General features: G+C 36.5%; 4 protein-coding genes across 4 annotated transcripts; all 4 read left to right on the top strand.

The window, feature by feature from the left end:
• The first annotated feature begins 1,512 nt into the window (after positions 1–1,512).
• Positions 1,513–5,868, top strand: LOC131987950 (interferon alpha-inducible protein 27-like protein 2A). The gene is made up of 5 exons (XM_059352899.1): positions 1,513–1,666; positions 2,420–2,497; positions 2,580–2,609; positions 3,329–3,490; positions 5,625–5,868. Exons 2-5 carry the CDS (start codon positions 2,485–2,487, stop codon positions 5,708–5,710), a joined length of 291 nt encoding a protein of 96 aa, XP_059208882.1. The 5' UTR covers positions 1,513–1,666; positions 2,420–2,484; the 3' UTR covers positions 5,711–5,868.
• An 889-nt stretch (positions 5,869–6,757) lies between these two features.
• On the top strand, positions 6,758–7,839 carry LOC131987951 (interferon alpha-inducible protein 27-like protein 2A). The gene is made up of 4 exons (XM_059352900.1): positions 6,758–6,881; positions 7,016–7,045; positions 7,203–7,364; positions 7,599–7,839. The coding sequence occupies exons 1-4, from the start codon at positions 6,872–6,874 to the stop codon at positions 7,682–7,684; spliced, it is 288 nt and encodes a 95-aa protein (XP_059208883.1). The 5' UTR covers positions 6,758–6,871; the 3' UTR covers positions 7,685–7,839.
• Positions 7,840–12,387: 4,548 nt separating this feature from the next.
• LOC131988607 (interferon alpha-inducible protein 27-like protein 2A) lies at positions 12,388–13,466 on the top strand. Its single transcript, XM_059353756.1, has 4 exons — positions 12,388–12,504; positions 12,668–12,700; positions 12,864–13,025; positions 13,258–13,466. Exons 1-4 carry the CDS (start codon positions 12,495–12,497, stop codon positions 13,350–13,352), a joined length of 300 nt encoding a protein of 99 aa, XP_059209739.1. The 5' UTR covers positions 12,388–12,494; the 3' UTR covers positions 13,353–13,466.
• Positions 13,467–15,457: 1,991 nt separating this feature from the next.
• LOC131988422 (interferon alpha-inducible protein 27-like protein 2A) lies at positions 15,458–16,388 on the top strand. Its single transcript, XM_059353533.1, has 4 exons — positions 15,458–15,467; positions 15,631–15,660; positions 15,824–15,985; positions 16,180–16,388. Exons 1-4 carry the CDS (start codon positions 15,458–15,460, stop codon positions 16,272–16,274), a joined length of 297 nt encoding a protein of 98 aa, XP_059209516.1. The 3' UTR covers positions 16,275–16,388.
• Positions 16,389–24,562: the final 8,174 nt, after the last annotated feature.

Below are 24,562 nucleotides of genomic sequence, written 5' to 3'. Positions count from 1 at the left end.
AACACATTTTGACAAAACTGCCTTTAAAAATTTCTTACATTCTTCATGGAAATTACTAGTCAAAATATTGATTCTAATTCATAGCAACAATGGTATAGAACAAGTAAAACGCATAATATTTGTTTTCTTACCACTGTTCTGGGAAAAAAAATAGCCCAAAACCCCAAAATTGACCAGTGGATGAAAAACAATGTTTGTGCATGTTGTGTCTCACCTTCACAGACTTTATTGTAAAAAAGCTAGCTGAAAAGCCAAACGTATATCATACATTATCCATTTTGAGTGGCCTGACAAATTAGCACACTGTTATTAACAACAATGTGTCCTCTGCTGTGTTGTTGTTCTTGTGCAGCTGTGGCTGTCGTTGCAGCACCTCTTGCTCTGGGTGCTGCAGGTTTCACTGCAGGTGGAATAGCTGCAGGCTCTATTGCTGCAAAACTCATGTCGGTTACTGCAGTTGCTAATGGAGGAGGAGTGGCAGCAGGAGGTCTGGTGGCTGCTTTGCAGGCAGCAGGTAAACACAAAAACTAGATTTTTAACATTCTTTTAAAATATCTTGTGGCTTTAACTTTTGAATCTTTATGGTGAGATGAGCATTGCTATAATAATAATAATCACAGGGACAGTAACAACAACAAATCCTACACAGGTGTTTCACAAACATGGAACTGTAAGAAAAAAAATCACATTTTAGTTTTGAGTTTATAATACAGTGTTTAGAATATAATGACACTACTACGACTTATCTTAAAAACTAGCTTCTCTGTAGCTCCATCCCTTAATATAAAGCCTGTGTAATCTTCCTGCAGGTGCAGCTGGTCTGTCAGGAGCTGCCACTGCAGCTGTGGCTGGTACCGGAGCAGCTGTGGGATGGCTGACAAGCTTCATCATCTAAAAAAATCATGAAGGAACAAAATGCATTTACACCACTTTATACTTCGGCCAAAATAAGGAGAGAGTTGAATATAATATAAATTCCTTTAGGAAACAAGACTGCCTCTTACTTTCTGAAAACAGAAGATGAGGCTTAACTTTGACCCAAATACAAAAGAGACTTTGAACTTTGCTGCCTCTGACACCTTCCACGTAGCAGAGAAATACCTCCCTCTACTGGTGAGAGTTTAGTATTACATCAAGGGGTTTTCACAGAGTTGTTCATCCTTTAAAATAAAGAATAAGGTCTTGCATGATGGGCTTGGCCATCAGATATGCCTTAAGTCAAATTGCAAATGTCCCGAAATGTTAATTTTTTAATGCAATAAACTGTTGGCATACATGAACATAAATGGTGTTTGCATTTTATCCTCAAAGTAGCTGCATGTAGAGCTAGATGAGCCCAGAGGAAGGGTGTGGTAGATTTTTTCCCCCTATTTATTTATAGTTCTTCATTCTATGTATTTCATTTCTCAATGACTCCAGCACTACATGCACAATTGCAAGGAAATAATTTAATAATTAATTTTGAATTATAACTGCTCCAAAAACAAGTTAAAATAATAGCCATGCCTAATTTAATCTATTGTTTTACTGGTTTATTTATTTCGTAGGGTGTTTAGCCTTTCTCGTTTTCTCTCATCACACTATAGAAGCTGGTGCTTTTATTTTTGAAAGTGTTCCGCCGGCAGAGAAGCAGGCGCAGTTTAAACAGCAGCTCTTCTCGAAGGAGGTGGGTTTGGTTTCTCCCTTTTCCTCTGTGGATGTTTAGCACCCGGCTGATACGGGCACAATGTTTGTCATTTAGTTTCCTGTTGTGATTGATATTGAGTGACAGTAAAAATGTATTATTGTAGTTTTGCTGTCATGTAGCTGCTATTCCCTTTGTTCTGCTACATGACGAATGAGGAAACGCTGGGCCTGTAGCTGCGATATTTTCCGCAAATTCAAAACGCGTAATTTGTCTCATGCAGTAACAAAATATACAAAAATAAGTAAAATGACAGTGCGAGGATATGCTGCACACGTAAATACGTAAAAATAAAAAAAATAAAAGCATGTATAAATTGAGATATTTTAAGCATGTATGTAAGTTACGCTGACTGTTTTAATGTTGAATGTAGACGATGACTCATTTCGTTTTAAATTAATTCTCTGTAGCATCTTACCAGACTTTGTCATTGCCATCACTTTTATTTTTAAGGACATGTTTATTCTATTTTTGTTCTTAGCTCTTATAGTGTGACGCTGCATGTTTTTGGAGCTGCAATATCATCATTAAAGCTTTTCTGAACCGAGATAAACCATCATCAAGCTTCAGATCAGTTGAATTTCACCTCCATAGACTGTATATTTATATACAGTATATATAGTATACTGTATATTTATATACAGTCTATGGTTTTAAAGCGTGAGGAGGTAGTGGCTGTCTGGCGCCCTCTGTTGGTCAGATACTGACTAAGTTTCGTTTCCCATAAAACTGCAGCTCATCACCATAGACTGAACAAATAAGGTCATCACATTTCGACCAACAAACAAACAAAACAAGACATGGGTCCTATTGGTGAGTATCACTGATCCTTTGACATTACTGATACATTTATTTGAAAGTACTAATACTAATACCTTTGATTTCTGTTTTTCAGGGACAGTTGCTGCCATTGTCGGAGGTGCAGGTAATAGGACTTTGAACATTCTTTATGGCTTGCTTGTGTTTACTGTTTAACCCATAAGAACCCAGACCCAGTTATCTTTCAAGGGACATTATGGGGGATACACCAAAGACCAAGTGGACCACATAGAACACATTTATGATGTTTTTAAAAAATAAAAAAAATACCACCCCTAAATGTCAAAGATCTGTGATGTGACATATACGTTACATTGGGCGTTTATGGAATTTATGTTTACGATATTCTTATTTTTGAATGAATAAACTCGACACCTTTTCTGCTTACAGAAACACAAATTTGCATTTTTCTTTGCATCTCCACAACATATATCAAAATTGTGACATTAATAGTGCTGTTAGACAACAAATTCCATTTCAGATTTGTTTTAAGTAACAATAATAAGTAATAATAAATAAATATAAATAACACTGCCTCATTTGACGGCTTCTCAACAAGCTACTGTAGCCGTAAAACACTGAAAAACACACTTATGTACTTGAGAAAACATACATGAACATTACTAGAACATTTAAAATGTTTGTGACACCGCGTTACCGTGGGTTCTTATGCGTTAAAAATGTGATCACACTTGAAAGTTAAAAGACCACTTTATCAGTTTATATCATGCATGATGCAGTTTAAAGTGGCCCCGCAGAGTAGAATAATATCATTAACAACAAAGTGTCCTCTGCTGTGTTGTTGTTGTTGTTGTCTGTGTGCAGTAGGGGCCATGGCCCTGGCTCCTGTTGCTCTGGGGGCCATAGGCTTCACCTCAGGTGGCATAGCAGGAGGCTCCTATGCTGCCGGCATGATGTCGTCTGCTGCAGTTGCAAACGGAGGAGGAGTGGCGGCTGGAAGCACCGTGGCTGTTTTGCAGGCAGCAGGTAAATACCATTACTATGTACAGTATGTGTTGGTGGTTTTAATCAGTGTATATTAATGGTGATATTGTTATTACAGCCTGACAGATATATCAGTTGACTGATATTATCAGCCAATATTGGCCCGATCAAAGACATGTCTGTATCAGTGTATATGCTCTCCGATATGTGCCCTTATGAAAACTTTTTTTTAAAATATATATATAATGCAGAAAATTTTGCTTGCCGTGATTTAGAAATGGTGTTATTTATTACATTTTTTTTGTTTTTAATAGTCAGCAATTGTTTTTTAGTAATTTATTTTATTCCTATTTATTCTTTATTTTCCTCAGTTATCATTATAGAATTGGCTGGCAATGTAATACATTATTTATATAATGTACAGTACTGTGCAAAAGTCTGAGGCAGGCGTGCCAAAAAAATGCCTAGAAGAATTGATGCTGGGTTGAAAGCAAAGGTGGCCACACCAAATATTGATTTGATTTTGATTTTCTTCTCTTCGCTCACTTTGCATTTTGTTAATTGATAAAAAAAAAGAAACTATTAAAATGTCTATTTTTGAAAGCATTCTTATTTTAAAGTATTTTTTCACACCTGCCTAAAACTTTTTCACAGCACTGTATATTAATTCATAACAATTAAGTTAAGTCAAAGTCCTGCATTTAAAATCTTAACAGAAGTATAACAATATACTTAAGATATATATTACAACCTATAATTTATTATTGATAGACAATTTAAATTAACTAAGTGACTGATAACTAAAGCTTTAAAATAATTTTGATGGCAGAACATTTAAATAGTACCCCAAAATTATACTTTTAGTATGAACATAAAACATAAATTATTTACTGCTGATGTGTTACATCTGTTGACCAGCATCATCCCCAGTGATTATTAATGCTTATTACAAGTTCTGCACTTATTTTTGGGATTTATGGACGATAATGCTACTTATTTTTCAGTAAAATAAGTACATTTTGCATATTATTTTGCCTGTAGTTGAGATCTGAACTTGATAATATCTCACACATTATCATGTTCAGGTCATTCATCATTAAACCTAGTGGACTGAAATGTCATGGTGACATTGAGCCTCAGTGCTCAGGCTGCTACTCTCTTATAAAAACATGCTTCTTTGTGTCTCTGTGGATTTGTGCCTGTGCTAAATGTGTCCCACCACCTTTGAAATCAAGTTTTTCATGCATGAAGCCTTCAGTCAGGCCACTTTTGAGTTAAGTGGCAATAAAAACATCAAGGAGGAAACAAACCAAATGTAAAACCTACTAAAACCTCTAAATATCTAGCTAATGACCCCAGGCTGCATCTTTTATATTGATAAAACAACCTGTTGTCTTATTTAAAAACTTAATGATGATTTTTTAGACCAACAGTACTAACAGTATTTTACTTGTGCGTGCCTGGCTCCTGTGCCTGACGTAAGAATGACTTAGAGGAAAGTGTTGTGGTATGCTTTGGGAGAGGAGACAGTAAAATGATGTCCTCATTCCTTTCATTGCATCAGGCAGGCGTGCCAAAAAAATGCCTAGAAGAATTGATGCTGGATTGAAAGCACAGGTGGCCACACCAAATATTGATTTGATTTTGATTTTCTTCTCTTCGCTCACTTTGCATTTTGTTAATTGATAAAAAAAAAAGAAACTATTAAAATGTCTATTTTTGAAAGCATTCTTATTTTAAAATATTTTTTTTACACCTGCCTAAAACTTTTGCACAGTACTGTATATTAATTCATAACAACGTTAAATATTATTTGATAAAGTTTTATGTTAGCTCTCTGGGTACATATGCAGAGTGGTAAAAAAAAAAATGTTGGTGCACAATCCACATAAAAAAAGCTCTATTTATATTACAGCTAAAAAAAAGACTACATCAGCCACTGTATCAGTTTGTGATTAATTTCCCCCCTCTTAAATCAGTATCATCATCGGTCTCAAAAATCCCATATCAGTCTGGCTTTTAATTGTTATTGCTGGAACTTTAATAAAAGAGACATTGTGTCTCCTGTAACTCATGTATTCTCATTCAACATGCAACAACATAAAAGCCTATACAAGAGTCTCAGCTTCTCTGTAGCTACCTAACTTGATATAAAAGCTGTGTAATGTTCCTGCAGGTGCTGCTGGTCTGTCTGCAGCAGCCAAAGCAGCTTTGGCCGGCACTGGAGCAGCAGTGGGGTGGCTGTCGAGCTTCATCCGCTGAAAATCATGAAAGAACAAAATGCATTTACGGTCTTGTACTTTTTCCAGATTAAGGAGGTTATTTCCAGTTAATACCCCTTAAATTTACTGAACAGCAGCACTTTTGTGATTACAGACTACTGAAATGCTTTTGTGCAATAAATGCCTGTGTGGAACATACTGGTTGAGTGAGTTTTCTTAAACTTTCATATAATTTCACATAATGTCCACCAGAAAGTATGGAGTGAGGAAATGGTTTAAAGTGTTTGTTATTAAAGCAGCAACACATTTAAATTCAAAATGAATCAGACTTCATCAACAAAAAATATAGATAGATAGATAGATAGATAGATAGATGTACAGAAAGCACACAAGAATATTCAAACACTCAAAGATAGAAAAGAAATATGGTTTGAATTTAATATAAATATACGAAATGGGAAAATAAATTCTGAAATAACTAATATGTTTAGTTTGGTTTTGACTTAATACAGACTTAAAATAAATACATACATAAATAAATACAGCTGTTAATAACAGGCCACAACTTGAACAGAACATTTTGCAGATATTGACTGTCTCCAACTTTTTGTAAACAGATGATTAGCTCTAAAAAAAATTTTAACCTGAGGAAGCTTTGTTGCTTTTGACACCCTCCACATACCAGAGAAATAGCGCCATCTACTGGTAAGAGTTTAGTATTACACCAATGGGGTTTCACAGTTCATCTTTTAAATGAGAGAGAAAAGGACATAAGAATGATATTTTTGGCCATTAGATATGCCTGGACTCGTATTACAAATGTCTTTAACATTTTATTTTTTTTAATGACAATAAACGGTTTTACATGAACATAAATGGTGATTGCATTTTACCCTTAAAGTGCAAGTTGAGCGAGAAAAGTATTTTCTGTATATAATTATTTAGTTTTTTATTCAAGGAAGATAAGGAGGTGTAATAATAATAATGATAATACTGATCCTGACTTTAGTTCTTCTCATTATTTTCCAAAGAGATGACTCACTAGCTCAGCATGTTATTTGCTTTGAGTAGAGCAAGCACACGTGACGCCCTCTTGTGACAAGATTCTAAAAGTTTCATTTCCTAAAAAACGAAACCGGCAGTACCCACCTACAGTATATAAGTCTCCATCTGGTTCAGGAGTCATCAGTACCCAGCAAGAATGGATCCTTGTGAGTATCACTGTTCCTTTGGCAATATTTATGCATTTTTTTGGAAGTACTGATAGTTTTCCATGTATGATATCCTTAAAAAGACGTAATAATAAACTCTAAATGTTGATTTCAGTTTTCGTCTTCTGTTTCAGGGACTATTGCGTATGTTGTCGGAGGTGCAGGTAAGACTTTTCTGCATGTTGACTTTTTCAACTGATTTTAACACAATAAAATGTAGAAAAGGCTTTTCATGCTAAGCTTATTATTATGCATGAGCTATTTAAATGGCCTCACGGATTAGCACAATATAATTAACATCAAGTTTTTTTGCACATGCAGTTGGGACTGTGGTCGCAGCTCCTGTTGTTCTGGGGGCCGTAGGGTTCACCTCAGCAGGAATAGCTGCAGGCTCCTATGCTGCAGGCATGATGTCGGCTGCTGCAGTCGCTAACGGAGGAGCAGTGGCAGCAGGAAGCACAGTGGCTGTTCTACAGGCAGCAGGTAAACACTATTCCTGATTTAAAAAAATATTTGAATCATGTGGTTGATTGTGAGTTGCTGGGATGTTGATCACAGGGGCAGTATGTGTGTCTGAAGTGCAACAAAAAGCTTTGTGTTGACAACACAGTGTATAACAACACAACACTACTGTGCAAATTATTTCCTTGAAAATAACTCCCCCAGTTTATCTGTAGCTCCATCATTCCATATAAAACACGTGTAATCTTCCTGCAGGTGCAGCTGGACTGTCAACAGCTGCTACTGCAGCCGTGGCTGGTGTCGGAGCAGTTGTAGGAGCAGCAGTGGACGCAGCAACTTGAGCAGCAATCCTCGTCTGAAAAATCATGAAAATGATTTAAAAATATATATTTCTTATATTTTTTCTAAATGAAGGAGGTCATGATATCCGGTCACTTACAGCACTTTCTCATCTCAAGCAACTGACATGTTTTGTGCAATAAATCTATGAAAGATATTGGTTCTCTGTGTCGTCTGTTAATATTCTAATTCCTCATGGTTTCCACAGGAGGGTACTGAGTGAGTAAATGACTCTGAGCGTCACGCAGTTACCTCATCTATTTTTATATTTTATATGTTAATTAAAGCTGCTTTTCACCTGGTACCAAAAAAAATTAGATGCAACTATGTTCGAGTGTGTATCTATCTCTTGAAGGAGCAATCAGAACTAAAAACTGCAACTTAACATCACGTCAGAAATGTTAAATATGTGATTATGTTTGTTCCTTGTTCCCTTTTGGTGTTCTTTCTGTTTTAACCAGTGGTGGAACAACTATTCAGATCTTTTACTTTAGTAAAAGTGACAATACTACAGAAAACAATTCTGTTAAGTCAAAGTCCTGCATTTAAAATCTTAACAGAAGTACAACAATATACTTAAGATATATATTACAACCTATTATTTATTATTGATAGACAATTTAAATTAACTAAGTGACTAGTAACTAAAGCTTTAAAATCATTTTGATGGAGTAAAGAGTACGGTACTTGCAGTAGAAGTATAAAGTGGCAGAACATTTAAATAGTACCCCCAAATTATACTTTTAGTATGAACATAAAACATAAATTATTTACTGCTGATGTGTTACATCTGTTGACCAGCATCATCCCCAGTGATTATTAATGCTTATTACAAGTTCTGCACTTATTTTTGGAATTTGTGGACGATAATGCTACTTATTTTTCAGTAAAATAAGTACATTTTGCATATTATTTTGCCTGTAGTTGAGATCTGAACTTGATAATATCTCACACATTATCATGTTCAGGTCATTCATCATTAAACCTAGTGGACTGAAATGTCATGGTGACATTGAGCCTCAGTGCTCAGGCTGCTACTCTCTTATAAAAACATGCTACTTTGTGTCTTTGTGGATTTGTGCCTGTGCTAAATGTGTCCCACCACCTTTGAAATCAAGTTTTTCATGCATGAAGCCTTCAGTCAGGCCACTTTTGAGTTAAGTGGCAATAAAAACATCAAGGAGGAAACAAACCAAATGTAAAACCTACTTTGATTTTTGTGCTCACGTATACCGAGCGTTTATCTCCTCTGAAATTAATGGTTAACTTGATTTAGTTTATGTAACGGTTTATGTTACATTCTGGATGAATTGAAAGTCTAAATATCTAGCTAATGACCCCAGGCTGCATCTTTTATATTGATAAAACAACCTGTTGTCTTATTTAAAAACTTAATGACAAGATTTTTAGACCAACAGTACTAACAGTATTATACTTGTGTGTGCCTGACGTAAGAATGACTTAGAGGAAAGTGTTGTGGTATGCTTTGGGAGAGGAGACAGTAAAATGATGTCCTCATTCCTTTCATTGCATCATGTGTCAACAACCAAAAATTATTTATGAGAAACAGAAACTTATAAACAATGATATGAATAGAAACAACAACAACATAAGCTTTCATCTTCAACTCAAGATGGGCATTTTTATTTCATAAAACAATTTAATATAAACCAATGTTAAATAGTTTTTAATAAAGTTTTATGTTAGCTCTCTGGGAACATTTGCAGAGTGGTAAAATATATATATATATATATATATATTAGTGCACAATCCACATAAAAATGGTTTATTTCAATTCCAGCTCAATAAAATAGAATATGTATGAATTTTTAATATATATATATATCACAATAAATGGTTATACATGAACGAAAATGGTGATTGCATTTTATCCTTAAAGTAGCTGCAAGTTGAGTGAGAAAAGATATTTTTTGGGGCATTTTGTAGCTTTATTGACAGGAGAGATATTGAGGGTGAAAGGGGGAGACAGAGGGGAAAGGCTCCGAGCTGGATTCGAACCCTGGCCGCCCGCATACGAGGACTGGGCCTCTGTGGTATGAGCTCTACCAGGTGTGCCACCGGGAACGCCCCAGGATATTTAGTTCTTTAATCAAGGAAGGAACAGGGGTATAAAAATAATAATGGAAAAATAATCATGATGACATAACAGACCATGTGTCGTCTGCTGTGTTGTTGTTCTTGTACAGTTGTTGCTATGGTTGCAGCTCCTGTTGCTCTGGGTGCTGCAGGTTTCACTGCAGGTGGAATAGCTGCAGGCTCCATCGTCGCAAAAATCATGTTGTTTACTGCAGTTGCTAAGCAGGTAAACACAATTACTTGATTTTTCACATTCTTTTAAAATATCTTGTGGCTTTGCCTTTTGAATCTTTATGGTGAGATGAGCATTGCTATAAAACTAATCATAGGGGCAGTACAACAACAACAACAACAACAACAACAAACCCTACACAGGTGTTTCACAAACATGGAACTGTAAGAAAAAAATCACATTGTTATTTTGGGTTTACAATACAGTGTGTAGAATATAATGACACTACTATGTAATAATGCTACAGTTTAATTTACTACTTATCTCAAAAACTAGACTCCCTCAGCTTCTCTGTAGCTGTTGGAGATCTTCTACCAGTCTGTTGTTGCCAGCACCATTTTCTTTGCTGCTGTGTGTTGGGGCAGCAGCATCAGAGCCAGCGACACCAACAGACTTGATAAGATTATCAAGAAGGCTGGCTCTGTACTTGGTCTCAGGCTGGAGACTTTTGAGACTGTGGTGGAGAGAAGAACACTGAACAAACTGCTGGCCATCATGGACAATGATCAGCACCCTCTCCATCACACAGTAGAAAGACAGCGGAGCACCTTCTCTCACAGGCTGCTCCAGCTCCGCTGTCAAAGGGACAGATACAAAAAATCTTTCCTGCCACATGCCATCACACTGTACATTAACAAATAATAGTCTGGTTCATTACATACTGTCTATGCACTTTATGTGTTTTTTATGCACACTGTTCATTGCACCTTATTTGTTTCATAGCACCAACATTTTTATACTGTATATTCATATTTATTCTGCACTGGAATTCTATTCTACTCCTTAATACATACTCCTTCTTTAGACACTTTATTTTTTATTTTATTTTATTGTATTTTTATATTTTATTGCTTGAAGTATGCCTAGGTTGTTCTTTTTATTTAATTGTGTTGTCATTGTCTCTGTGTGTAATGCTGCTGCTACACTGTAATTTCCCAGCTTGGGATAAATAAAGTCTATCTATCTATCTATCTATCTATCTATCTATCTATCTATCTAGCTATCTAGCTCCATCCCTTAATCCCCATGAAATCATATTCCAACAGCTCCTTATGTTACTCTACTAGAGCAAATAATTACTGAGGGCGTTTTCACACATGAAAGTCCGGACCAAGGTCCGTGTTCTTAGTAATTAGGAGTTAGGACTTTCCTTAAATAAAGTTAATTTAAACAAAAACTTGGGCCGTTTAGAGGAAGCATTAATGAATGTTGTCTATGAACACCAGCGTCTTGGGCCTCTGCCTGAGTTTATTTATACTGGGGAACAATAAAGTAATAAAGTGACATCATAGAAGGATCTCAATCCTTAAGTATGCTGATAAAAGCCTCATCCACTAAAAAAACAAGGAGCACCGTTATGGCAAACATGAAGCCTGCACATTTGGTGCCACACTAACAACTTCCTGCTGACGTCCAAAACCCAGAAACTGAGCATATATTCAGATCCCCTATACATGTCCTGAAACATTGTTCTTCAGTTATTAAAAGCTTAAAGGTCGTCCTGAATGCAGGTTTGAAAGAGTTCAGAACTCAACTGGTTGAACAACTCTCTAGTGTTCTTGTCTTTTGTTTTCTTCTATATATTCTAAATATAGTGATGAATCACTCCCTACTCGAGTTTATTAGCACTAGCGACAAGGACTTTGTGCCGCCCTCTTCTGATTATATTCAAACAGTTTAATTTCCTAAAAACAAAACCTACAGCTGTCGGAGAGTATTGTAATAAATGTGGGTTTTTACCTTTGGCAACAAATGCCAGGAATGTCAGAACCTTTGAACAAACACAGCAAAGAGAGCGGCGTACAAAAGGGACAATCCTTATTAGGCCGCATTCAGACTGCCAGCCAAAATCCGATTTTTAGCCCATGCAGATTGGAACTGGATGGCTCTTTTGAAGTCTGAACAGTCACAAATCACATGAAATACGATTTTTGCGAACCGGATCGAAACCACCTTCAGGAGGTAGTTTCAAATCTCATTTGGACAGATGCGTCTCAGTCTGAACCGCTCCAAACACTCAGATCGGTTTTGACTGTCCGTGACGTCACTCTACGCGGCACGAGTAGCGCCGGCAGCGCGGAGAGGAGTGTCCACCCATAGTGTCCACCGGCAGCCGCGCCCGACTCATGCGGGCCCGACGGGGCGTCCATCCGCCCGGTTTCTCCCCTGGTGCGTCTGAGATGTTCTTCACCTCTACTGGACAGTGATAAGGCCAATACACTGAGGTGACCTGCCTCCATCATGTTTGTTGTTGTTGTTTTTGTCGCTGTCGCAATTATATGACGCCGTGACGACGTCAGACGCTCTGACGCCGTTACTATGGCAACCAGTGGAGAGCTACGGCCAGGTAAGGATGACAATCCTGATCTTATGCACACCTGCATAAGATCAGTAATTAAGGGGTCCTTGTTCCTCCTCTCACCAAATCTCACCACAGTATATAAAAGTCTCCACCTGGTTCAGTTCATCACTCAGCAGTTACAATGGGGCTCTGTGAGTATCACTTTTTCTTTTACAATACTTATACATTTCTTTTAAAGCACTGATAGTTTTACTTGTATGATTTCCTTTAAAACACGTAATAATGAGTAACCACAGCAAATGTTCAGTCTGTTTAAATATAAATGGTGATTTCAGTTTTCATTTTGTGTTTCAGTAACTGCTGCTTTAGTTGTCGGAGGAGGTGCAGGTAAGACTTTGTACAGCCTTTATGATTACTTTTTCAACTGATTTTAACACAATATAATGTGGAAAAGTCCTTGACATGTTGAACTTATATCATACATGAGCCATGAAAGTGGCCTCACGAATTAGCACAATATCATTAACATCAAAGTTTTTTTCATATGCAGCTGGGGCTGTGGTCGCAGCTCCTGTTGTTCTGTGGGTCGCAGGGTTCACCGCAGCAGGAATAACTGTAGGCTCCTATGCTGCAGGCATGATGTCGGCTGCTGCAGTCGCTAACGGAGGAGCAGTGGCAGCAGGAAGCACAGTGGCTGTTTTGCAGGCAGCAGGTAAACACTATTCCTGGTTTTAAAATATATATTTTAATCATGTGGTTAATTGTGAGTTGATGGGATGTTAATCACAGGGGCAGTATGTGTGTCTGAAGTGCAACAAAAAGCTTTGGGTTTACAACAGTGTCTAACAACTCTACTGTGTGTAATGATTTACTGGTTTATCTTGAAAAGAAGACTTCTCTGTAGCTCCATCACGTCATATAAAACCTGTGTAATCTTCCTGCAGGTGCAGCTGGTCTGTCAACCGCTGCTACTGCAGCCGTGGCTAGTACCGGAGCATCAGCAGCAGCAACCGTGGCATGGCTGGCTGCACTCATCTGAAAAATCAACAAAATGAATATTTTTGCTTTTGCCAAATGAAGGAGGCAACTGCAAAATATATCAGTTCACTTATAGCACATATACATGTTTTGTGCAATAAATCTGTGAAAGATACTGGTTCACTGTCGTCTGTTAATACTTCAATTCCTCAGTGTCTGCAGGAAGGTACTAAGTGAGTACATTAATGAAAGGGTTGTGTTTTTTTGTTAAAATCTTTTAAATTAAAGCTGCATCTTGTACTGACCACAATCAAGTTGTAGATCATTAAAACAAAGCACAAGTCAAAAGTTGCTAAAGCTCATACAGCTGAGAGAAACTGCCTTATCAGGAGAAAATCAGCTGATGGCTCATGACAGTGAACATCACACACAATCACCTCACCTATTTCTATATTTTGTTATCTGAAATAACTAAAAGGTTTGGTGCAATAAATGTAAAACTTGTGACAGCTACAGGTTCATTGTCATCTGTAAATATTTCCATTCCTCATGAAGTTCACCAGAAAGACAGAGTGAGTAATTTAATTTTAGTCTCCATAAAGCAGTCTTGTTTTCTGGCCACAGTTAAGTTGTAAAGTCCTTTCCTGCACTGTAAAAAATGTTTGTAGTAATTACAGTAAAACACTGTCAAATTGCATCAGAAATGGGGTGTAAAATTAAAAAGTATATCACTGTAGTAGACACTAAATTACCGTAAATCAAGGAATGGTACAAAACTTAAAGCGTAAAAGTATTTAAAATAGTTAATGGAGAAATACAATGTCCTAAATACACAATTACCCTGAAAATAATAGATAAAAATAAATTGCAGTTTTTGCTGATCTTTACAGTAGAAAACCCACTCAGTGTATTTTTTACGTTGAAGTTCTGGCAACCACAGCTGCTGGTATTTTGTCGTAAATTAAACTTTTTTTTTTTTTTTTACAGTGTGGTTGCTCTTTTGAGTCAACACTAGTTTTGTCTCCTCACAGGAATGTGAGTCGTCACAGGGGCGTGGCATGGAACTTAAAGAGGCGTCAGAAAAGCCTTTTTAATATGGCATGCCATAAGTGCCATAAATAGTCATGTGCAAATTGTCACGTTGCAATTGTTTTGCTAAAGTTTAATTAACCATTTTCCTGTTTTGCATAGCCAGTTAATTTAAAGTTCCTGCAGTCAATCACTCAAGACTACATCCAGACCAAACCATTGCCTCCATGAAAGAAATAAACAATGCATTAGCTGTTTTTTCCCATGAATAAAGTTAATTTGAACAAAAACTTGCGCCGTTTAGAGGCAGCGTTAATGAATGTCGTCTATGAACGCCAGCATCTCAGGCCTCAGCCTGAGTTTATTTATGTTTGTCAAATGTAAACAATAAAGTGACAAAGTGGCATCATATAAGGGTCATTCATTTTTTAGCTTATCTAAAGATTTTTAATGAGTGAAAAGGTTTTGTTGCTGTATATTTTCTAAATGTATGGGGAGGAAAACGTGCAAAAATGTAATTTCCTTGTGTAAAAAAAGGTTTTGTAGCAGATGTAGAGATAGCTTTGTTAACATGAGTGAGTTATTTCTTTATATACAGTATATGCTGCAGCAGATGACTCTATTCTAATGAGATGTGATCTTTGTCAAGAAATCATCAGTTCACTAACCATCCTTAAGTATGCTGATAAAAGCCTCATCCACTAAAAAACCAGGAGCACAGTTATGTCAAACATGAAGCCTGCACATTTGGTGCCACACTAACAACTCCCTGCTGACGTCCAAAACCCAGAAACTGAGCATTGATTCAGATCCCCTATACATGTCCTGAAACATTGTTCTTCAGTTATTAAAAGCTTAAAGGTCGTCCTGAATGCAGGTTTGAAAGAGCTCAGAACTCAACTGGTTTAACAACTCTCAAGTGTTCCTGTCTTTTGTTTTCTTCTATATATTCTAAATATAGTGATGAATCACTCCCTACTCGAGTTTATTAGCAATAGCGACAAGGACTTTGTGCCGCCCTCTTCTAATTAGGTTCAAACAGTTTCATTTCCTGAAAAACAAAACCTACAGTACCTACCTAGCTGTCGGAGAGTATATTAGTCTCCGCCTGGTTCAGTTCATCACTCAACAGTCACAATGGGGCTCTGTGAGTATCACTGTTTCTTTTACAATACTTATACATTTCTTTTAAAGCACTGATAGTTTTACTTGTATGATTTCCTTTAAAACACGTAATAATGAGTAACCACAGTAAATGTTTAGTCTGATTAGAAATAAATGTTGATTTCAGTTTTCATCTTCTGTTTCAGTAACTGCTGCTTTAGTTGTCGGAGGAGGAGGTGAGACTTTGTACAGCCTTTATGTTTACTTTGTCAATTGATTTTACCACAGTATAATGTAGAAAAGTCCTTGACATGTTGAACTTATATCATGCATGAGCTATAAAAGTGGCCTCACGAATTAGCACAATATCATTAACATCAAAGTTTTTTTCATATGCAGCTGGGGCTGTGGCCGCAGCTCCCTTGATTCTAGGGGTTGTAGGGTTCACCTCAGCAGGAATAGCTGCAGGCTCCCTTGCTGCTAGTATGATGTCGACTGCTGCAGTCGCTAACGGAGGAGCAGTGGCAGCAGGAAGCGCAGTGGCTGTTTTGCAGGCAGCAGGTAAACACTATTCCTGGTTTTAAAATATATATTTTAATCATGTGGTTAATTGTGAGTGGCTGGGATGCAAAAAGCCTTGGGTTTACAACAGTGTAACAACTCTACTGTGTGTAATGATTTACTGGTTTATCTTGAAAAGAAGACTTCTCTGTAGCTCCATCACTTCATATAAAACCTGTGTAATCTTCCTGCAGGTGCAGCTGGTCTGTCAACCGCTGCTACTGCAGCCGTGGCTAGTACCGGAGCATCAGCAGCAGCAACAGTGGCTTGGCTGGCTGCACTCATCTGAAAAATCAACAAAATGAATATTTTTGCTTTTGCCAAATGAAGGAGGCAACTGAAAAATATATCTGTTCACTTATAGCACATATACATGTTTTGTGCAATAAATCTGTGAAAGATACTGGTTCACTGTGTCATCTGTTAATACTTCAATTCCTCATAGTGTCTGCAGGAAGGTACTAAGTGAGTACATTAATGAAAGGGTTCTCTTTTTCGCTAAAATCTTTTAAATTAAAGCTGCATGTTGTACTGACCACAATCAAGTTGTAGATCATTAAAACAAAGCACAAGTCAAAAGATGCTAAAACTCATACATTTGAGGGAAACTACCTTATCAGGAGAAAATCAGCTGATGGCTCATGACAGTGAACATCACACAAAATCACCTCACCTATTTCTATATTTTGTAATCTGAAATAACTAAAAGGTTCGTGAGAAGTCCTTTCCTGCACTGTAAAAAAAAACATTTGTCGTAATGACAGTAAAACACTGTCTAATTGCATCAGAAATAGGGCGTAAAATTAAAAAATTGTATATCACCATAGTAGACACTAAATTACCGTAAATCAAGGAATAATACAAAACTTAAATCGTAAAAGTATTTAAAATAATAAATGGAGAATTAATGGAGAAATACCATAATGTCCCAAAAACACAATTACCTTAAAAATAATAAATAATTAACAACAATAATTAACAACAATAAATAATAACAATAAATTGCAGTTTTTGCTGATATTTACATTTAAATTTACAGTAGAAAACCCACTCACTGTATTTTTTACGTTGAAGTTCTGGCAACCACAGCTGCTGGTATTTTGTCGTAAATTAAATTTAATATTTTTTTACAGTGTGGTTGCTCTTTTGAGTCAAAACTAGTTTTGTCTCCTCACAGGAATATGATTCGTCACAGGGGCGTGGCATGGAACTTAAAGAGGCGTCAGAAAAGCCTTTTTAATATGGCATGCCATAAGTGCCACAAATAAGTGCAAATTGTCACGTTGCAATTGTTTTGCTAAAGTTTAATTAACCATTTTCCTGTTTTGCATAGCCAGTTAATTTAAAGTTCCTGCAGTCAATCACTCAAGACTACATCCAGACCAAACCATTGCCTCCATGAAAGAAATAAGCAATGCATCAGCTGTTTTTTTCCCATGAATAAAGTTAATTTAAACAAAAACTTGCTTGCTTGTTTAGAGGCAGCGTTAAGAGTTTATTTATGTTTGTCAAATGTAAACAATAAAGTGACAAAGTGGCATCATATAAGGGTCATTCATTTCTTAGTTTATCTACAGATATTTAATGAGTGAAAAAGTTTTGTAGCTGTATATTTTGTAAATGTATGGGGAGGAAAACGTGCAAAAATGTAATTTCCTTGTGTAAAAAAAGGTTTTGTAGCAGATGTAGAGATAGCTTTGTTAACATGAGTGAGTTATTTCTTCATATACAGTATATGCTGCAGCAGATGACTCTATTCTAATGAGATGTGATCTTTGTCAAGAAATCATCTGTTCACTAACCATCCTTAAGTATGCTGATAAAAGCCTCATCCACTAAAAAACCAGGAGCACAGTTATGTCAAACATGAAGCCTGCACATTTGGTGCCACACTAACAACTTCCTGCTGACGTCCAAAACCCAGAAACTGAGCATTGATTTAGATCTCCTATACATGTCCTGAAACATTGTTCTTCAGTTATTAAAAGCTTAAAGGTCGTCCTGAATGCAGGTTTGAAAGAGCTCAGAACTCAACTGGTTGAACAACTCTCTAGTGTTCCTGTCTTTTGTTTTCTTCTATATATTCTAAATATAGTGATGAATCACTCCCTACTCGAGTTTATTAGCAATAGCGACAAGGACTTTGTGCCGCCCTCTTCTGATTAGATTCAAACAGTTTGATTTCCTAAAAACGAAGTCTACAGTAGCTACCTGTAGCTGTCGGAGAGTATATTAGTCTCCACCTGGTTCAGTTCATCACTCAACAGTTACAATGGCTCTCTGTGAGTATCACTGTTTCTTTTACAATACTTAAACATTTCTTTTAAAACACTGATAGTTTTACTTGTATTATTTCCTTAAAAAGATGTAATAATGAGTAACATACATACACAGCAAAAGTTCAGTCTGATGAAATGTAAATGTTGATTTCAGTTTTCATCTTCTGTTTCAGTGACTGTTCTGTTAGGTGTCGGAGGTGCAGGTAAGACATTGTAGCCTATACAGCCTGTTTACTTTTTCAACTGATTTTAACACAATATAATGTAGAAAAAGTCCTTTACATGTTGAATGTGCCATGAAAGTGGCCTCACAAATTAGCACAATATGGTTAACATCAAAGTTTTTTTCACATGCAGTTGGGGCTGTGGTAGCAGCTCCCTTGGTCCTGGGGGCCGTAGGGTTCACCGCAACAGGAATAGCTGCAGGTTCCTTTGCTGCCGCCATCATGTCGTTTGCTGCAGCTGCTAACGGAGGAGGAGTGGCAGCAGGAGGTTGGGTGGCTTTTTGGCAGTCATTAGGTAAACACAAACAAACCTAATTTTTAATAAATATTTTAGTCATGTGGTTAGTTGTGAGTTGCTGGGATGTCACAAAGGGGCAGTATGTGTGTCTGAAGTGCAACAAAAAGCTTTGGGTTTACAACACAGTGTATGACAACACATGATTTACTGTTTTATCTGGAAAACTAGACTCCCTCAGCTTCTCTGTAGCTCCATCCCTCTATCTCACCTGTGTAATCTTCCTCTAGGTGCAGCTGGTCTGTCAACAGCTGCTACTGCAGTCGTGGCTGGTGTCGGAGCATCAGCAGCAGCAGCAGTGGGATGGCTGGCTGCACTCATCTGAAAAATCAACAAAATATTTTTTTTTACTTTTGCCAAATGAAGGAGGCAACTGCAAAATATATCTGTTCACTTACAGCACTTTCTCATCTCAGGCAACTGAGTTTTGTGCAATAAATCTGTGAAAGATTTGGTTTTCTGTTAATATCTAATTTCCTCATAATGTCCGCAGGAGGGTACTGATTGAGTAAATCTGAGTGTTGCATACAGCTACCTCATCTGTTTTTATATCATGATGTTCATTAGAGCTGCTTTTTACCTGGAGCTAAAAAAAAAAATTAGATGCAACTATGTTCGAGTGTATCTATCTATCTCTTGAAGGAGCAATCAGAACTAAAAACTGGTTCGGCAACTTAACATCACCTCAGAAATGTTAAATATGTGATTATGTTTGTTCCTTGTTCCCTGTTGGTGTTCTTTCTGTTTTAACCAGTGGTGGAACAACTATTCAGATCCTTTACTTTAGTAAAAGTGCCAATACGACAGAAAAATCCTGATAAGTCAACGTCATGCATTTAAAATCTTAACAGAAGTACAACAATATACTTAAGATATAAGTATATTTATTAAACTTAAAAAATAGTACTCTACTTTATTGCTGCAGCTGATAAATGCTACATTTGTATTAATTACAGCCTTGATTCCAAAAACTTGTCTAAAACATAAATACAACAGAATTTGATGATTTCCTGTGTAGCATAAATTCATATGAAAACTGTACAAAGACAATACATTCAATGTTCAAACTGAAACTCAATAACTTTCCTTATTTTGGAAATATATACTCAAAATTGTTTTGAAAAGAGTGTTCCACCTTTTTTGGATTGTACTTTATAGCCTGCCAGAAGGAGTAATCTACAATAATATATTACAAACTATTATTTATTATTGATAGACAATATAAATGAACTTGATGACTAGTAACTAAAGCTTTTAAAATCACTGGGATGGAGTAAAGAGTACTTGCAGCAGAGGTATAAAGTGGCAGAACATTTAAATAAGTACAAGTACCTCAAAAGGATACTTTAATATGAACATAAAACATACATTATTAAAAGATGGTGTGTTACAGCTGTTGGCCAGCATCATCCCCAGTGATTATTAATGTTTATTACAAGTTTTGCATGTATTTTCTGAATTTATGGACCATGATGATACTTATTTTTCAGTAAAATAAGTACATTTTGCATATTATTTTACCTGTTGTTGAGATCTGAACATGATAATATCCAACACTAGTAGCCTGAAATGTCATGGTGCTGCTACTCTCTCATAAAAAACGTGCTTCTTTGTGGATTTGTGCCTGTGCTAAATGTGTCCCACCACTTTTGAAATCAAGTTTTCCATGCATGTAGCCTTCAGTCAGGCCACTTTTTAGTTAAGTGGCAATAAAAACATCAAGGAGGAAACAAACCAAATGTAAAACCTACTAAAACCTGACACCGGGCTGCATCTTTTATATTAATAAAACAACTTTTTATCCTATTAAAATACTTAAGGACAAGATTTTTTAGACCAACAGTACTAACAGTATTATACTTGTGTGTGCCTGCCGTAAGAATGACTTAGAGGAAAGTGTTGTGGTATGCGTTGGGAGAGGCAACAGTAAAATGATGTCCTCATTCCTTTCATCGCATCATGTCTCAACAACCACAAATTATCTATGATAAACAGAAACTTACGAACAACAACATTAGTTTTAACCCTCAACTCAAGGAGTTGTCATTATGTTATTGAAAAGACTTTTAAGGTTAGTATGGGCTATTTCTTTAAATTATTGTGTGAGGGCATATCATTATACAATGCTAAATTTGATTACTGCAAAAATAAGTTAAAAGAGTAACTGCTTAAACTAAAAATTATCATACTTTTATTTGTTTAAAAGACACACAGCTGCTTTGTCAGGAAATGATAATAACAATAATAATAATACAAAGAAAAAATAACTTTGCATCCACATAGAAAGGAGTTTTCAAAAAATAAAATAAAATAAAAAATACAGTTTTCTTCTTCAGATAAACAGAATTTTAATAGATCTTGGTCAAGTTCACAATAAACTCAGTACAGTGTATCACTTTGGTAATTTAAAGTAATTAAGTACAGGAGCCCATCAGTTTAAAAACATACCTGTCTTCACGTCATTTTTTTCTACTCTGGGTAAAGTTATCATCTTTTCTGCCACCAATAAAGGAATAAAAATTTTCAATCAGGGAATGCTTCTCGAGTTTAATACATTGGGTCGAGTAGTAAAATAATGTTCAGAATGTTGAGTATTTCCCTGTTCATCCCTTCCAGTATGACTTTTTTTTGACTGAAAGTGAGAGTTTGAAACGTTTTCTGCCTCTGCAACCTAATAAATAATAACTATGAAATTTGGTACAGTGAGCCATGTTCCCACTGGATGAGTTTTAATATGTGGCTGATCCCTTAACAGACATTCCCAGCAGCCTCAGCTTTACTTTACTAATTTTATTAAATGTATTCATGTTACTTGCTAAAAATGATCAACACTAAGCATTAGTGTGTTAGCATTGTCACTGTGAGCATGTTAGCATGCTGAAGACGAGCTCAAAGTTCTGCTGTGACTCTCTACTATCTTTGGCTTTATCAAAATTGTAACATCAATGACAACAAAAATGGAATCATTGCTTTATTGCATTTAATTTTAATTTGACACCATAATCAGATAAAAGTATTCCAAGAGTACAAGAGTCTTACTTGCCTTCAGATTCAGTTAAATGGTGTCAAAACAGAAATTCATAAGAGCAAATAAACATCCTGAAGATGACACCAGCCTGCATCTTCCACATTGATAAAACAAGCTTAATGACAAGATGAAAATGCAAATTGAAGATTTGAGATATTAACTTTATTTTCATGTCCTTAAAACATTATTCCACTTGACTCTTAAATTATGCTTTCAGTTGAGCGCGTAACATACACATGAAAACAAAATGATTTAACGTTATAAAATGTATCACAGAAACTTGTGAATTTGTAGTTGTCCTTGTTAGTCGAAGGGTAAATTCATGCTGTGAATCTGTTTTAGGTTCTTGTTTGGTTACAGATGGTTGATAGCACCCATCCCACTGTTGCTCCATTTGGGAACAGACCTGCTGAGAGATTGCATTAAGAATTAGAATTCCCAAAAGACCATCAGCTCCATGTTACAATTGTCTCTCCATAACTAAAGCTTTATTATAAAAGGTCAAAGGTCAAAGAAAACTTTAACACCCCCAATTTGTTTTACAGTCAGCATTACATGAACATCACAAAAAACGTTTTGTTTTAAATAAATAAAAACTAAAATACAACCTTTGCCAATCTTTTTTTTTTTTTGTACTTTATTTTTATAGAACAAACAGACAACATACAGAGATACATAGAACAAACAGTTGGTCACCTATACATTCATTCAGATATTACACTGGTAAAGTTACAAATACAATGATGGCTCAATGAGCATCTCTTTCGGACATGTACACAATCCATTTTTCCCAATAGTGCAAGTATTTATCAGTCTGTAGATTTAACGAAAAGGTCATTCTTTCCATATTTTGAATATTGGTCACAATATTGATCCAGTCGGACTCCGCCGGAGGTGCAGTTTGCAGCCAGCTGCGAGTAACAGCTTTCTTACTAGCTGCTAATAATATTTTTAAAAGATATTTATCTCGCCCCAATATATGGGGTGCAATATTACCCAGGTAGATTGAAGAAAAAGAGCTGTTGATTACATCACCAAAAATGTTTTTTACTACTTGTGTAATCTTTTGCCAATATGGCTGAATAGCTGAGCAGCTCCAAAATATATGAAAGTGGTCTGCTAGTTGTTCACCGCAGTTCCTCCAACACAGTCCCCTGGCTGTCTCCCCTGTTTGCACACATTTTAACTTGGGGGTTATGAAATATCTGACCAGATTCCGCCAGCAGAAATCTCTCCAGAGACCTGAACTAGTGGAAGTTGACTGCACTGAGCATATATTCATCCACTCTTCTTCTGTGATGACAGTTTGAGATTCTTTCTCCCATTTTAGTCTAATCTTATCTGTTGAGTGTTTCTTGTTAGATTGAATACAGGAGTACAATTTCGAAACAAGTTTCCTATTGTCCTTTTTTTTGTACATGTCAATAAATATGTCAATTAAGTTGGTCTCACTTTCTGCTGGTGGTTTTATCTGGTCATTATAATGAGACCGAATTTGAAGATATCTAAAGAAATCCATTTTTTCCAGCCCATATGTATCCGAGATTCTCTGAAAACTATCAAATTCACCCTTGGACGTAATTGAGCAGTAAGAGGTAATTCCTCTTCTATACCAGTGTTTAAACCTTCCATCAATCCTTGTGGGCTTGAAGTCAGGGTCAAAGACAACCCATCTCAATAACTTAGACTGTCTTTCAAGTGATGGTGACCTACATTCCTTAAACCAAATACGAAGGCAAACTTTAGACCATTGATTCAGGCCACTAGAATGCTGCTCATACAGTGTTTTACAACCCAGAATAGATTGTAATGGTATTTCTAATTGTGAAGTTTCCAAATCCTTCCATTTTGCTGAATAATTTGGGTTACAGCAGCACGCCAGTGGTCTCAATTGCGCTGCCTTATAATAGTCTGCCAGGCATGGTAGTGATCTGCCCCCTTTCTCTTTGGTCAGTTGTAGTGTTCTGAATTGAATCCTTGGCCTTCTCCCTGCCCATACGAATCTTGAGATCCACTTATCCCATTCGTTAAATTGCATTTGTGTGATCATTACTGGGAGGGATTGAAAGAGATATAAGAGTCGGGGAAGTAGGTTCATCTTTATTGTTTCTATCCTATTGTGCATGTCCAAGGGCAATTGAGACCACCTGTCGATATCTGACTTGATGGTTTTATTTACAGGCCCAAAATTGGCCTCGTATATTTTGGATAAATCTTTAGGTATTCGGATCCCCAGATATTTAATCTCCTTTGAGTTCCATTTAAAGTCAAATCTATTCAACATGTCTTTTTGCGGGGAATAATTATAACTTAAAATTTGAGTTTTTTGCACATTTAATTTATATCCAGAATAGGTTCCAAATTCTTTTAGTACAGACATCAACCTAGGGATGCTAGTTTCTGGCTCTGTTATAAGCAATAAAACATCGTCCGCATATAGACAAATCTTTTGCTCCGAGCCCCTGACCATTATTCCTTTTATTACCGGGTCATCCCTGATTGACTGCGCTAAGGGTTCTATGAATAGGGAGAAAAGAGCTGGACTGAGAGGACAGCCTTGTCGGCAGCCTCGCTCCAGGGCAATAGGCTGTGACTGATGTCCGTTGATTTTTATCCTGGCATTTGGGGAAAAATATAGGGTTTTAAAACATCTAATAGAGTCTTCTTTAAATCCAAATCTTCTCAGCGTCAAATATAGGTACTCCCAGCGGACCGAATCAAACGCCTTTTCGGCATCTAGACTGAGTGCTA

Source organism: Centropristis striata, chromosome 16 (assembly GCF_030273125.1).
Source record: "Centropristis striata isolate RG_2023a ecotype Rhode Island chromosome 16, C.striata_1.0, whole genome shotgun sequence".
Classification (NCBI taxonomy): domain Eukaryota; kingdom Metazoa; phylum Chordata; class Actinopteri; order Perciformes; family Serranidae; genus Centropristis; species Centropristis striata.
This window is presented reverse-complemented; position numbering and strand designations above follow the sequence as displayed.